General features: G+C 39.0%; 3 protein-coding genes across 7 annotated transcripts in view; 1 reads left to right on the forward strand and 2 right to left on the reverse strand.

Annotated features, from left to right (window-relative positions):
- aop (ETS variant transcription factor anterior open) overlaps window positions 1-7222 on the forward strand; it is a 50651-nt gene extending 43429 nt beyond the window's left edge. For all 4 annotated transcript variants that reach the window (XM_026816439.1, XM_018030233.2, XM_018030232.2 and 1 more), the window contains 6 exons: window positions 3548-3818; window positions 3923-4066; window positions 4409-4695; window positions 4794-5013; window positions 5347-5596; window positions 5679-7222. In XM_026816439.1, the coding sequence (XP_026672240.1) occupies window positions 3596-3818; window positions 3923-4066; window positions 4409-4695; window positions 4794-5013; window positions 5347-5596; window positions 5679-5982 (1428 nt within the window). In that variant the 5' untranslated portion in view covers window positions 3548-3595 and the 3' untranslated portion in view covers window positions 5983-7222. The remainder of the gene's footprint in view (window positions 1-3547; window positions 3819-3922; window positions 4067-4408; window positions 4696-4793; window positions 5014-5346; window positions 5597-5678) is intronic.
- A 7-nt stretch (window positions 7223-7229) lies between these two features.
- On the reverse strand, window positions 7230-8449 carry mtSSB (mitochondrial single stranded DNA-binding protein). The gene is made up of 4 exons (XM_018030237.2): window positions 8315-8449; window positions 8111-8198; window positions 7573-7692; window positions 7230-7506 (listed from the first exon to the last, which is right to left on the reverse strand). The coding sequence occupies exons 1-4, from the start codon at window positions 8324-8326 to the stop codon at window positions 7301-7303; spliced, it is 426 nt and encodes a 141-aa protein (XP_017885726.1). The 5' UTR covers window positions 8327-8449; the 3' UTR covers window positions 7230-7300.
- Window positions 8450-8754: 305 nt separating this feature from the next.
- Window positions 8755-11698, reverse strand: part of LOC108628382 (E3 ubiquitin-protein ligase Rnf220-like) — an 8199-nt gene continuing 5255 nt past the window's right edge. For both annotated transcript variants that reach the window (XM_018030261.2, XM_018030260.2), the window contains exons 4-7: window positions 11226-11499; window positions 10364-10824; window positions 10218-10292; window positions 8755-8912 (exon numbers count right to left, since the gene is read on the reverse strand). In XM_018030261.2, the coding sequence (XP_017885750.1) occupies window positions 8841-8912; window positions 10218-10292; window positions 10364-10824; window positions 11226-11499 (882 nt within the window). In that variant the 3' untranslated portion in view covers window positions 8755-8840. The remainder of the gene's footprint in view (window positions 8913-10217; window positions 10293-10363; window positions 10825-11225; window positions 11500-11698) is intronic.

An 11698-nucleotide genomic window follows, 5' to 3' on the forward strand; every position in this document is an offset into this window, starting at 1 on the left:
CAAAAATTCTGAAAAAATCGAAGATCTACTATTATTTTTAGAGTACATGTGAGAATTTCTCAAAATCAATCCCTCAATTATTTATATGAAATGAAAATTCATAAATGTACTACTGTATTAGTAGTACATGTGAAGATTTTTTCAAATCGATCCTTCAATTATTAATATCTGTTGATATTAAATAAAACTCATGAAATTTGCAAATTTTGCGACACTGATTTCTGGAATATAATTTTCTATACTATTTTTTTTTCAAATTTAACGTGTCAAAAATTCTGAGAAAATTCAGAGGTGTACTACCATGTACATAGTATATGCGTGAATTTTATCAAATTCCTATATCGCGAATTAGAATTGTGAAAAATTAGCAAAGTTTCATCAAAGACTGTCTTTTCATGCACTGAAATTAATGAAAAAATTGTGCGATATACTACTTACTGTACATATTGTATATTAGGAAATTTTCTAAATCTATAGACCAACGGCTTCCACTTGGAAAAAATTATCAAATTTTGAACCTCTTCTATAATATTATAAATTCTATTTGCACTGTATTATAATTAATTTTCCCGATTCTGTTGACTAGAATCTATTAAAAAAATTCGCAAATATACTACTCCGTGTACTGTACAGTACAGAATTTTTTCAAATCTCTATACCGGAAATGGTAATGGGAAAGAAGTATTTAATCCCGCGAAGCATTAAGTAGCATTTAAACGCAAGTGTTCGGTAGTATTTAAATGCAAGAAGAAGAAAGGAGTATCATAAAAATGCGTTACCCTGTGCTGTCCTCTCGCTGTAGGCCTGAAGGATGGAAGGAAGGAGTCTAAAACCGGTTTGCAAGGAGACCGGAAGCGCGTACCTCGGTTCTTGCTGCTCCCTCCTCCTCTCACGAGGAATTCAACCAGCGGTCAATTTAATCTCCTCCTCCTCTTCTTCTTCTCATCTTTTCCTCTTCGTTACTTCCTGTTCTCCTTCTCCTCGAGGTATGCGTCTAACCGGCTTTCCTCCTTTTATTTCTCGCTTGTCCGGTTCCAATTGAACGGAGAAGACCGATTCCTCCCTTCCCGATCAAAAACCTCGGCTCGAGCTGGGAAAAACCCATTTCCTTCTATCTTATGTTAGTCACTTCTGTTTTTCTTCTTCTAAACGAACACCAAATACGTTAATATCCGGATGTACAGATATTTTTCCGATTTATAGCGGATTTAGTTTTGGGGCATTATAACCGTTTTACTTTGGGAATTTAATAATAGGCCCAGTTTTGGTCTTTTATCGGACTCAATTTTGAGGCCTTGTAGTGAGCCCTTTTATGGGGCCTAATTTCCATGCACGACCATACATACACGGATACGACTGTACTTACCTTCATTCAACATAGTGATGGTCCCAAAAATTATAGAATTTATTCAACAACATTTTTATCTACTAGATTGACAAATATTAATTATCTATTGATTAACATAGAAGAACGATATTTTTCTGGCTTCAGCTTGCTAAGGAGAAATTCGAAAAAATTCTGTAAGCTGCACCTACACGGGCGCTATGTACCTGCATTATTTTTCTTCCACGCATCGTCGCCCATTGTCGTTTGACATATAAAATTGTTTATATCGTTAGGGGACCAGGAAGAATTTCCACGACCTTGAGAGTGGCCAATGAACCCTTCCGCTTACGTCAGCTTGCTTAACCACCGACTATCCCTCAGTCTCCGCTTCTCGCCTCTGCTCAAGATATTTATTAGATTTTTCAATTTTTAATAACAATTATCAGACGTTATGTCGGATATTTATATGGAAGAAACGGGAGGAGGAGGGCTTGTGGGAGAGAGGCGAGGGGTGGAGAGATGCCGGTTCCCATGAGAAACGGCCGAGAGCGAAGCAAAGAGAGCAAAGGGACGGTGAACAGAGCCTTTTTATCGACTTCCGGTCTGCCCCTCTACCACCTCCCTCGCTTCTTGGCTCTGGTTGCACGTGCATCCGAGAACATCTCTCTCTCTCTCTCTCTCTCTCTCTCTCTCTCTCTCTCGTTCTCTCTGCCGATGCTCTCTTTGTGCTCCTCCTTAGAGGACAGTGGTGCGCATTTCGAAGAATTTTATTGACCGTTTATTGTAATATCGGTTTAACAATTTATTTCTCTGATCCTAGTGGATGGATATTAATGAAAAAATTCAGAAACGTGTATATGAGAATTTTCCAAATTTTCCATTTATTGTTTTATTAAGTAAAAATTCATAATGGTTTCAAATTTCGCTATAATGAATTTTAATCATTGTCATTTACATGTATTTTTTTCCAATTCTAACGTATACTGTACGTGTAACATATTTTAAAATTTTTCATATTTTCACATTGTAAACTTAAATAGTATACAATTCCTGAATAAAAATAAATTCCCAGTTTGTCAAACTGAATTTAATTAACAATTTTATTTTGCAACTTGCAATGAATTAAAAATTCTGAAAGAAATCCGGAATCTGCTACTATAAATGTATTATATGTGAGATTTTTTTAACTTTCTAGATTGCAAATTGAGGTTGTAAAAAATTGTCGGCGTTCCACCTTAAATATAAATTAATTAATTTCAACTGTATTAATGAATGAAAGTTAATGAAAAACTTCGACGATGTAGTATTAGGTACAGTCTACGTCTCAGAATTTTCCCACGACGTTTCGCCCAGCAGGATCTGAGAAATTAATTGTAGATCTGTAAAGTGCGAACACACCGAGTATATATATACACGACGCACTCACTTATCTCGCGTTTTCAGCCGTACCTGATCGTTGCGAAACGGTGTTTAAAAATTCTTTTGGCGAACCGGTCGGATACGTGTTCCGCACAAGGAAGCGCGAAGAGAAAAAAAGATTGGAACTGAAATCGCCGTTTGATAACAGATAACGTCGAGTACGTGCGACGCGACGCGACGCGCCGCCGTTTCGATAAAGCGAATCTCTCGCGTTCGCCTGGTTATCAATCGTTCACAAAATTCTAAAAGATAAATCCAGCCGTGCGTTTATTATTTAATTGCACGATCGTTCGACTGTCGCCCGGTCTGTAACTCTTGTAATTGAAAACAAACAACGGAATTTTGATTAGAACTCTAGAAGCGAAATGAAAGCTTTTGATTGACGTCGCGTACACAGTAAACGGCAGCGTTATCGGACGAGAGCGAGATAAGAGATAAAGAGAGAAGGAAGGAAGGAGGAAACACAGGCCGAAGCAGGCTTACACCCGGAAGAAAACGCAGAATCGACGACTCTTCCTTATGCGATAAATCTTGTTAAATCCATCCTCAAGGATCTTCCGCTGTTACGACAATAAATCCTCCGCGTCTACGCGTGTATCCACGCGACGGTCCCAATGGACCTGTTGCGCCGCCGGTGGTACATATACATTTGTAAAAAGAAAACAAAGTCGATGCCGAGATGCGTGGTGATAGTCGGGAGTATGCTGAGGAAAATAGCAATTCAAGCCCAAAAGTTAGGGACATTAAAATGTCCAGAATAATAATCGTCGCTGAAATCCGATTGATGTTCGTGCGTTGCAGATAGAAGACGAGAGGCGTAGCGAATAAACAAGGAAGGATCATTTGGTTATGAAATTGTTGCCGTCGATACAGTTGCCCCAGCTGCCGCCGCCGGTCTCACCGGCCGCCGCCGCCGGGATGGACTCCCGGCTACCACCAGGCATCTCGCTGCCGTTCAGTCCGACGGAGCTCCTTTGGCGGTACGGCCCAGCGATGAACTTCCCGCCGGCTAACCACCCGCCGCCTCACAGCCCGTTTCTGGACTTCAAAACCCATCTACCCACCAGTCTAGGTATTTACATCTTCCATCTTACAACTTCCGGTTTCTATAGCCCAGAAGTTTTAATATAAAAAATATATATTTATCTAATCTGTTTTCTTCCGATCAATCGGCAGCATCGGACCCAAGGCTTTGGTCCAGGGAGGACGTGGCCACTTTTCTCAGATGGGCCGAGCACGAGTTCGACTTGCCTCAGTTCGACATGGATATGTTCCAGATGAACGGCAAGGCCCTCTGCCTATTAACGAAGCCAGACCTAGGTAAGGTTCAGTACTTATGGTAATAAAAATTTATAAAGTATTCAAATCTTTGAATAATTTAATCAATTGTATATAATTGGGTTTTTCCCTGGTTGTGATGTATGGAAAATTTTTTAAAAATTCAGAGATGTACTACCTTGTAGTTTTATGAAGTTTTTCAAATTGTCTCATCCGTTATTTATATTAAATAAAAATTCATCAGACTCACAAGCTGACACATTAATCTGACGTAGGCGCATCGCTTGTCAAATTTGTAACTTCTATATAAAGTTACTTTTTCAAAAAGGGGGGATGGGCTAGCTGCCCGCTTGTGAATAAATAAATATTAGTATCGTTTAAAAGGTGAGAGGTGTCCGGGTGCCGGCGACGTTCTACACAATGTCCTCTCGATGCTGGCCCGGGACTTCAGCCAGTTGCAACGGTGTTTGCCCAGCAGCCCGGTCACGCCAACCCGGCCGTCCTCCTACCCGCTCTCGCCCCACTCCCATCCGCCGACGCCCACGTGGTCCGACAATCCTTACACGGCGAACTTAGCCTCGCTGATGTCCGCGAACTCCGTGACCCTGTCTCCGGCGCCGTCGGTTGACAGCCAAGCCGGCTCGCCCGGGCAAGAAAACAATCAAAGTCAGGTGCGTAGAAAATAAAGAAAAAGATAAGAAAATCATGAAATAAAATAAATGATAGAAAATGGTGACAGTTGATATACGAAGTGATTTGGTTTTGACAGGTGTATAAAAGCGACTCCGACGAGGATAATAATCAGAATAATGGAGGAAGTAGCGGAAGTCCGCCAAATACTCCTACGAGCATCACCGCGCAGAGGCTGAGCGAAGTTTGCGTGAAAGAGCAGCAGCAGCAGCAGCAGCAGCAGCAGGGGCCTGCCGGATTCAGGGCGAACGCCGGCGGAGCCAGGGAATTCTTTGGCGAAGCTGCCGAGCCTAACACGAGTCAGTTTATAATTAAGTATTAATAGTAGGCGGTTGGAAGAAATCGTAAAGCTAAGTGGATAGTACATCTAAAACACGTTGAAAATTAATTTAAATCATTTTGTGTAAGACCCAAGAATTAAAACCTCTATAAGGGCACGAAGTTAAATTCTCCATAAGCTCAAAAGTTAAATCTGTGTGAGGCTCATTGAACCTCTATAAGGCCGAAAAATTGAATCCGCTGTAAAGACCTAAAAATCAAATTCACTCTAGCCCAAAAATTAAATTTACTACAAGACCTATAAACATATTCTGTAGTATTCGAGTGGCACAGGATTTTATATCGTTTTTCAGACGGAAGACTCCTTTGGGATTTCCTTCAGCAGCTTCTAAACGACCCCTCCCAAAGATACACTCAGTACATCGCCTGGAAGAGTCGAGAAACTGGAGTGTTCAAAATAGTGGATCCCCCCAGACTGGCGAGACTCTGGGGGATACAAAAGAACCATTTGTCGATGAACTACGACAAGATGAGCAGAGCGCTGCGATACTATTACCGAGTGAACATCCTGAGGAAAGTTCAGGGCGAACGACACTGTTACCAGTACGTACGGTTCCCGTTCACTTTATTCTACATTAATTTTCTTAATTCTCAAAACCTTCATTTTCTGCAATATATATTCCAGATTTCTGCGTAATCCTACGGAGCTGAAAAACATAAAGAACATCAGCCTTCTCCGCCAACAGATGCGGATCAAATCCGAGCCTGAGGACGGTGACGGTACGACGAGCGGCGTCGAGCCGGAAATAGATATGCCGACGGACCTCTCAATGTCGACGATGTCCAGTCAGCCTCCCAATGATCAACAGAATAGTCAACCGAGTAGCAATGCCGTTCAACAACCTCTGCCTCTTCACGATCCGCCGGCGAAATACAGGAGCCACGCGTATAATCTTGTGAAGACGAATCAGGAGGACGAGAAGAAGTGACGGGTCCAGTGACTCGGGCCCGACTTGGTACAATAAAAAAAAGAGAGAAATGCCGCCGGTGTTTAACCACCGTCGGAGAGAATAGAAAATTATTCGATCGGCCAAGGACCGAGGATCTAATTGATCGGATGCCTCGGTGAAGCTGAAAGTACTGTGTTGTCGTGTGTCTGTGCAGTGATTTCCGGGCATGTGGCCATCGATTGGCCATACATCCGACCACCACTGGAATTCGATGAAGAAAAATGGTAGGAAATGATTCACAGTGTTCTCCAGATATATGGCCACGCATGGTAATTGGGATCTAGCTTGGCCACACGTCCGGACGCCACTGGAATTCGGTAAAGAAAAATGGTACAAAGCGATTCACGGCGAGGCCCAAAGATTGGAACTTACAATACGGCACAAAAATTGAGTCTCATAGTAAGAATCAAAACTTTGGATCCGATGATGAGGCTCAAAATATCGCCATGTATCCGGAAATTTACTGTACTTCGAATGATCGTTGGCTGATATTCCGCCACTAATGTTTAGTCGATCTTTTCTTCTTTTTGGTTCTTCCATTAATTTCTAAGCGTAAAAGTGTAATCTTCTAAGCTTTAAGTTCGTAGACTAACGCGTTCAGTTTAATTGAATATAAGACCGTTACGTTAGGACAACGAAGATTTACGAGACACGTGACAGTTGCACAAGAGGAAAAAATATACCAATTCGGGGCCAGAAGAATTGTTAAATGAAAATGAGAAATTATATTTTTTAATCGGGAATGAAACTGCGCTGGGTGAATTTGCGACGTATGTGATACACATTATTTTGTATTCAATGAAAATTGCATGCGTGGACATACACATATATATGTGCGTGTATATATATATATATATATATATATATACACATATACATAGATGTTTGTGTGTATATACATGTATATATAAATATATATGATGTGCGCATGATGGAAACGAAGTGCATTAGAAAATCGTATGAACTCAGATGAAAGATTGTATACCGGACTATTTTATTATGTATACTGTGATCTCTATATAAAGTTTATATATTATATAGAAGAAAGAAGATGAAAATATACAAAAACGATTATAGGATTAAATAGGTTCGTAAGGATATATAAATATATTCATACGTGTATATAAAAAAAAGTGTAACAATAAGTTAAGATAATTTTTACGAGAGACCGATTTATATATATATAAAAATAAAAGAAATTGTGTTCTTAAGAAAAAAAAAACAAATACGTTTGCGATTTTCATTCAATTTTCCTGTGTACAAAAGATATGTCTAATTCTAAACCTTAAATACAAGTTCACTGGTGCTGGAAGAACACGATGTCGTCGGCAATCACCGCTGTACTGGGCCTCGTGTTCCCTTCCTCGTCCTTAAACTCTCCGTAACTGATTTTACCTGAGACTAATACCCTCTGACCCTTTTTCAGATAATTGTACACATTGTCCCTGAGATTCGGTTTGAATACACAGACCTTGTGCCAGTCCGTCCTTTGAACAAAATCCCCTGGAAATTTTTCAGTTTTCTATAAATGGGCCAATCTTTCCACGTGGCAAATCCTCTCCTCATTACCATTTGTGTATTTGTAATTGTTATGAGTGGCTAAAGAGAATATGACCACTGGATGCTCGTCGTTGCCTCTTTTCTGGGGTTCTGCGCCCACTCTTCCCAACAGAGTCACTTGATTAATCGCTGTAACATACAATACAAGCCATTTCATCTAAACTATTGACAGGAGAGTGTTAGAAAAATTCACAAAAAATAGCAAGAGACTACATCAAAAACATATCTAAATTTCATCAAAATTTGATATGTGGTTTTCGAGAAAAAATTTCTTAAATCTTACGAAATCACAAGCAATCTTATGAAATCACAATAAGAAAATTATCTTTATCTAAACAATTGTAGAATCGAAAATATCGAAAGTACAAGGTTGAAAAAATTCGTGAAGCTTGAAATAAAAATTCTAATATAGTCTTAAAAATTATTTATTAACTCCTCTACTAAATTCGCATACTTAATCTAAACCTTATAGGTTAGAACTGTCGACTCCACGCTAACTGCAGCCTTCTTCAATTGTTTTCGCAATTTATATTTATCGTTGACTTACTCTTTTCTATCTTCGTGCTCTCAGGTATGTTGCACATTTGCCTGCGACTCGCCACCGTCTTAACAGTGTCAACAAAACGCGGTATAACCTGAAAATTACAGAACGATTTTGAAACCGAACCCCAAGTAATGTAAATAGTAAAACAAGGAATTGAATAATTTTCCGTTCCTGTCTTAATCTTAATTATCGTCATTGCCTACTCACTTGACGAAACATTTCTCGCGTTTTATTTGATTAAGAAAATGTAAAGCAGTTCAACGGATTGCTGGAAATAGGAAAATTTTAAACACGTTGAGTACGTTGAGCGTTCAGTTCCCCCTCCTCTCGATCGTAAGTAGTAAAAGTCCACTTATTGTACCGTCCTTAAGATCCATACGGTCCACGTGAACATTTCGATAGAGACTATTATTATCATTGAATATTGTTCAATGGGTATATTTTTTCCCTTTAATTATTCGTTAATTAGTGGAGTTAGGAGAAAATTGCATATATAGAACCTTTTTTATCTGGTATCGAGAATTACAAATTTTGTCTGAAGCATTTTTTGCTACGATGAAGAATAAAGCTTTTCGCAATAAAAGATTTTATTGAAAATTGACACGTATAATTACAGACATGTTAAACCTAAACTTATTTACATTCTCTTAATCGTAGATGACTTACGTACGCGTATACCAGCGTATATATATTTACACGATTTTTACAATTATTCCTAGAATTAACTGGTGATTCACATGTAAATCCTCCGGAGATCAGACGGTGAGGTGATCATGTTGCACTGCGGACACAGCTTCTTCGCTCCCTAAAAATCAAACACAAACCTCTTATTTGTATTTTTTCTGGAATTCTAACGTCCCAAAAATTCTAAAAATGCAGAAATCTATATTACTAGCGGAAGAGTACGTGTGACAATTTTTTCAGATGTTTTATCTATTGATTATGCCGGGTGTCCCAGACCACCCGTATATGCTTTCTGAAATCGGGAAAATTAAGTTTTTTGAAAATTTTGGTAACCTATTCCCTACTAAATCGGGCCTACCCTATTGAATGATGATATTGCGAACTTCTAGTGCAGACTGGAAGTCCATTTTTTTAGATGGAATATGTGTATTTTCATGATGGATACGGATTCTATGCCAAAAATACACATCTTTCGTTAAAATATTTTTTTCTAAAAAATTATTTTTCACCCCTAAATGACTTTTACATATTAATTCGTGTCCGATCGAGACCGTTTCTAAATTTCAGAAACTTAATTTTGGAAGAAGCAAGAAGCTACCCAACAATAAATCAGTAAAAAGCTTCATCTAACTTTACTTAAAAAAGTAATTACTATACTATACTATTAGCTTGAAAAAATTATCTGTTTTTAATATCACACTCGTATGTTGAATTTTGAAATGAAATACCTATTTAACCCTTTGACTACGGCAAACTTTGAGACGGGCCACTCGTTTTTTCTTTTCTTGAATTTTTGGGTTTTTGACACGGAGCACGGAGGGCACTTATATGCGCCCTCTGTGTCAGAAAACCAAACTGTGTTAAGCGCTTATATGCGCTCTCCGTGTCACAGAAGCAAAATTTCTGAGCGCGTATATGAGCCCACAGTAACCAAGGGGTTAATTAAATTAGCAAACTTTTGGTTAAAACCTACTTTAGAAAAAATTGAACAAGCAAGTAGCACAATTACGAAGTCACTGAGATTTATCAGATAACACTATTGTTTCTTCTAAAATACGGTTTCTGAAGTTTAAAAGTGGTTTCTTGCGGACCGGAAACAATCTAAAATGTAAAGATCGTTTAGGGGTGAAAAATGACGTTAGAAAGAAAATGTTTCAAACAACAGATGCATATTTTTTTATCGTGGATCTGAATCCATCATAAAAATATGCATGTTCAATTTGAAACAATGGACTTCCGGTCTGCACTGGAAGCCGCCAATACCACCATTCAGTAGGATTGGAACGGTTTAGTAGAGCTCACATTTTCAAAAAACTCATTTTTCTAGATTTTAGAAGGGATATAGGGGTGGTCTGAGTCACCCGATATTAAATAAAAATTCATGTATATAGACATCTCCTCCCGACAACATTTAAAACATAGTTACCAGAGTGTGTAACCAGCACTGCTCGCAGTGTACATGCCAGCAGCAAACAGAAGTCACCGGCTTCTTGTACTGCTCCTAGAACAAAGATTCACAAATTCGATAAACTACTATTAATAAGAATTCAGACTCTAATAAAAAATAATCACCATGCAAATGAGACATTTGAATCCGACGGCTCGCATCTCAGCCTCAAGCTCCCTTACTCTCTCCCTCAAAGCTTCGACGATAAGTCGATCCTTTCTACAATCCCCTCCTTCATTCTTCAAACTCGAACTCAAACTACAACAACCATTCTCTTCGATTCGAGGCTTCAGCTTCGAGTTCTCGACTTCGATTCTCGAATCCTTCGTTCCGTTCAACGTGGAAGACGTTGGGTCGTCTTCGCTCGTTGCGTTTAATGGAATAGAAATATTGGGAGAGATCACAGCTTCTCGGAGTGCGTCTCTTTCTTTCTGCTCGCGCGAACTGCCCTCAGTTAATGGAGTTATTACGTCGGACTCGGAATATTGGGCAGTGCCGAACTCGGAGGAATCGCCGTCTACTATGAGGTCGACCTCTTCTTCGTCATCTTGAGGTTTGTTTGAGGAAGAAGTCGCTAGACCGACCGCTGGAATAAATAGAAAAATTGTAGACGGTCTGTAGTGATTGGGAGGAGATTTACGGGAAATTGTTATACGAAGTGTATTGAAGTAGAGAGTTCAAGCTTTAATTTCAGGTACGAACGAATTAAATCGGTCTATTATTAACGAAGTTATAAATGATAGAAGTTAATCAACGTCTTTCATTAGGATACGATATTTAGAATTAGACGAGACTTCGTTCAGAGTCGATATTCACCCCTTAGCAATCGATCGAAATTTTCCAAAGGAATAGAATTAAATCTTCAATTTCAGCCGCGAACAAAGTAAATCCTTTCATTATTAAAAAAGTTATTACCAATTAAACATTCACAATACTCTAAAAATCCCACTAAATAATCTACTATATTTAGTTTAACAAGATTAATACCAGAAAATCCTCCATCCAGCATAGAACTAGCCCTGACCCTCCTCTGTCCAGCCCATTCGTACACTTCAAATCCCCCCGCATTGCCTCCTTCCACGTCAACTTCCTCCTCGTCTACATTATTCGACGAATTTGATCCGTCGTTGTTCTGCCTATTCAAACAGCCCTCGACGTGTCTATTTAACTCCTCAGCGGTACCGGAGAGCCTCTCATTGCAGATAGGACAGCTCGGAGGCTCGTCCGCTTTCCTTTTCCTATTCTTCGTACGAATTCGTGCCTGAAAACCAACAATTCTCATTCAGTTTCTAACATTAATTATTTTAATATTGTAATTAATTTATGCATTTGTAATGGTTAGAACGATTTGAAAAAAATCTGATACACTCCAATGCATATAATGTACGTTCAGGAATAATTTCAGATTTTTCCGACAGGTACACGATTTTTAAATAATTCTCAGAATTAAGTTAATATAA

This window comes from Ceratina calcarata, unplaced genomic scaffold, assembly GCF_001652005.2.
Source record: "Ceratina calcarata isolate Rehan_Ccalc_2016 unplaced genomic scaffold, ASM165200v1 scaffold517.2, whole genome shotgun sequence".
In the NCBI taxonomy this organism is placed as follows: domain Eukaryota; kingdom Metazoa; phylum Arthropoda; class Insecta; order Hymenoptera; family Apidae; genus Ceratina; species Ceratina calcarata.

Coding starts and splice junctions, on each gene's coding strand:
- mtSSB (XM_018030237.2), bottom strand. Junction 7,693..8,110: donor GAGCACGAAGATAGAAAAGA/GTAAGTCAACGA, acceptor TGTATGTTACAG/CGATTAATCAAGTGACTCTG. Junction 7,507..7,572: donor CAATTACAAATACACAAATG/GTAATGAGGAGA, acceptor AAAAATTTCCAG/GGGATTTTGTTCAAAGGACG.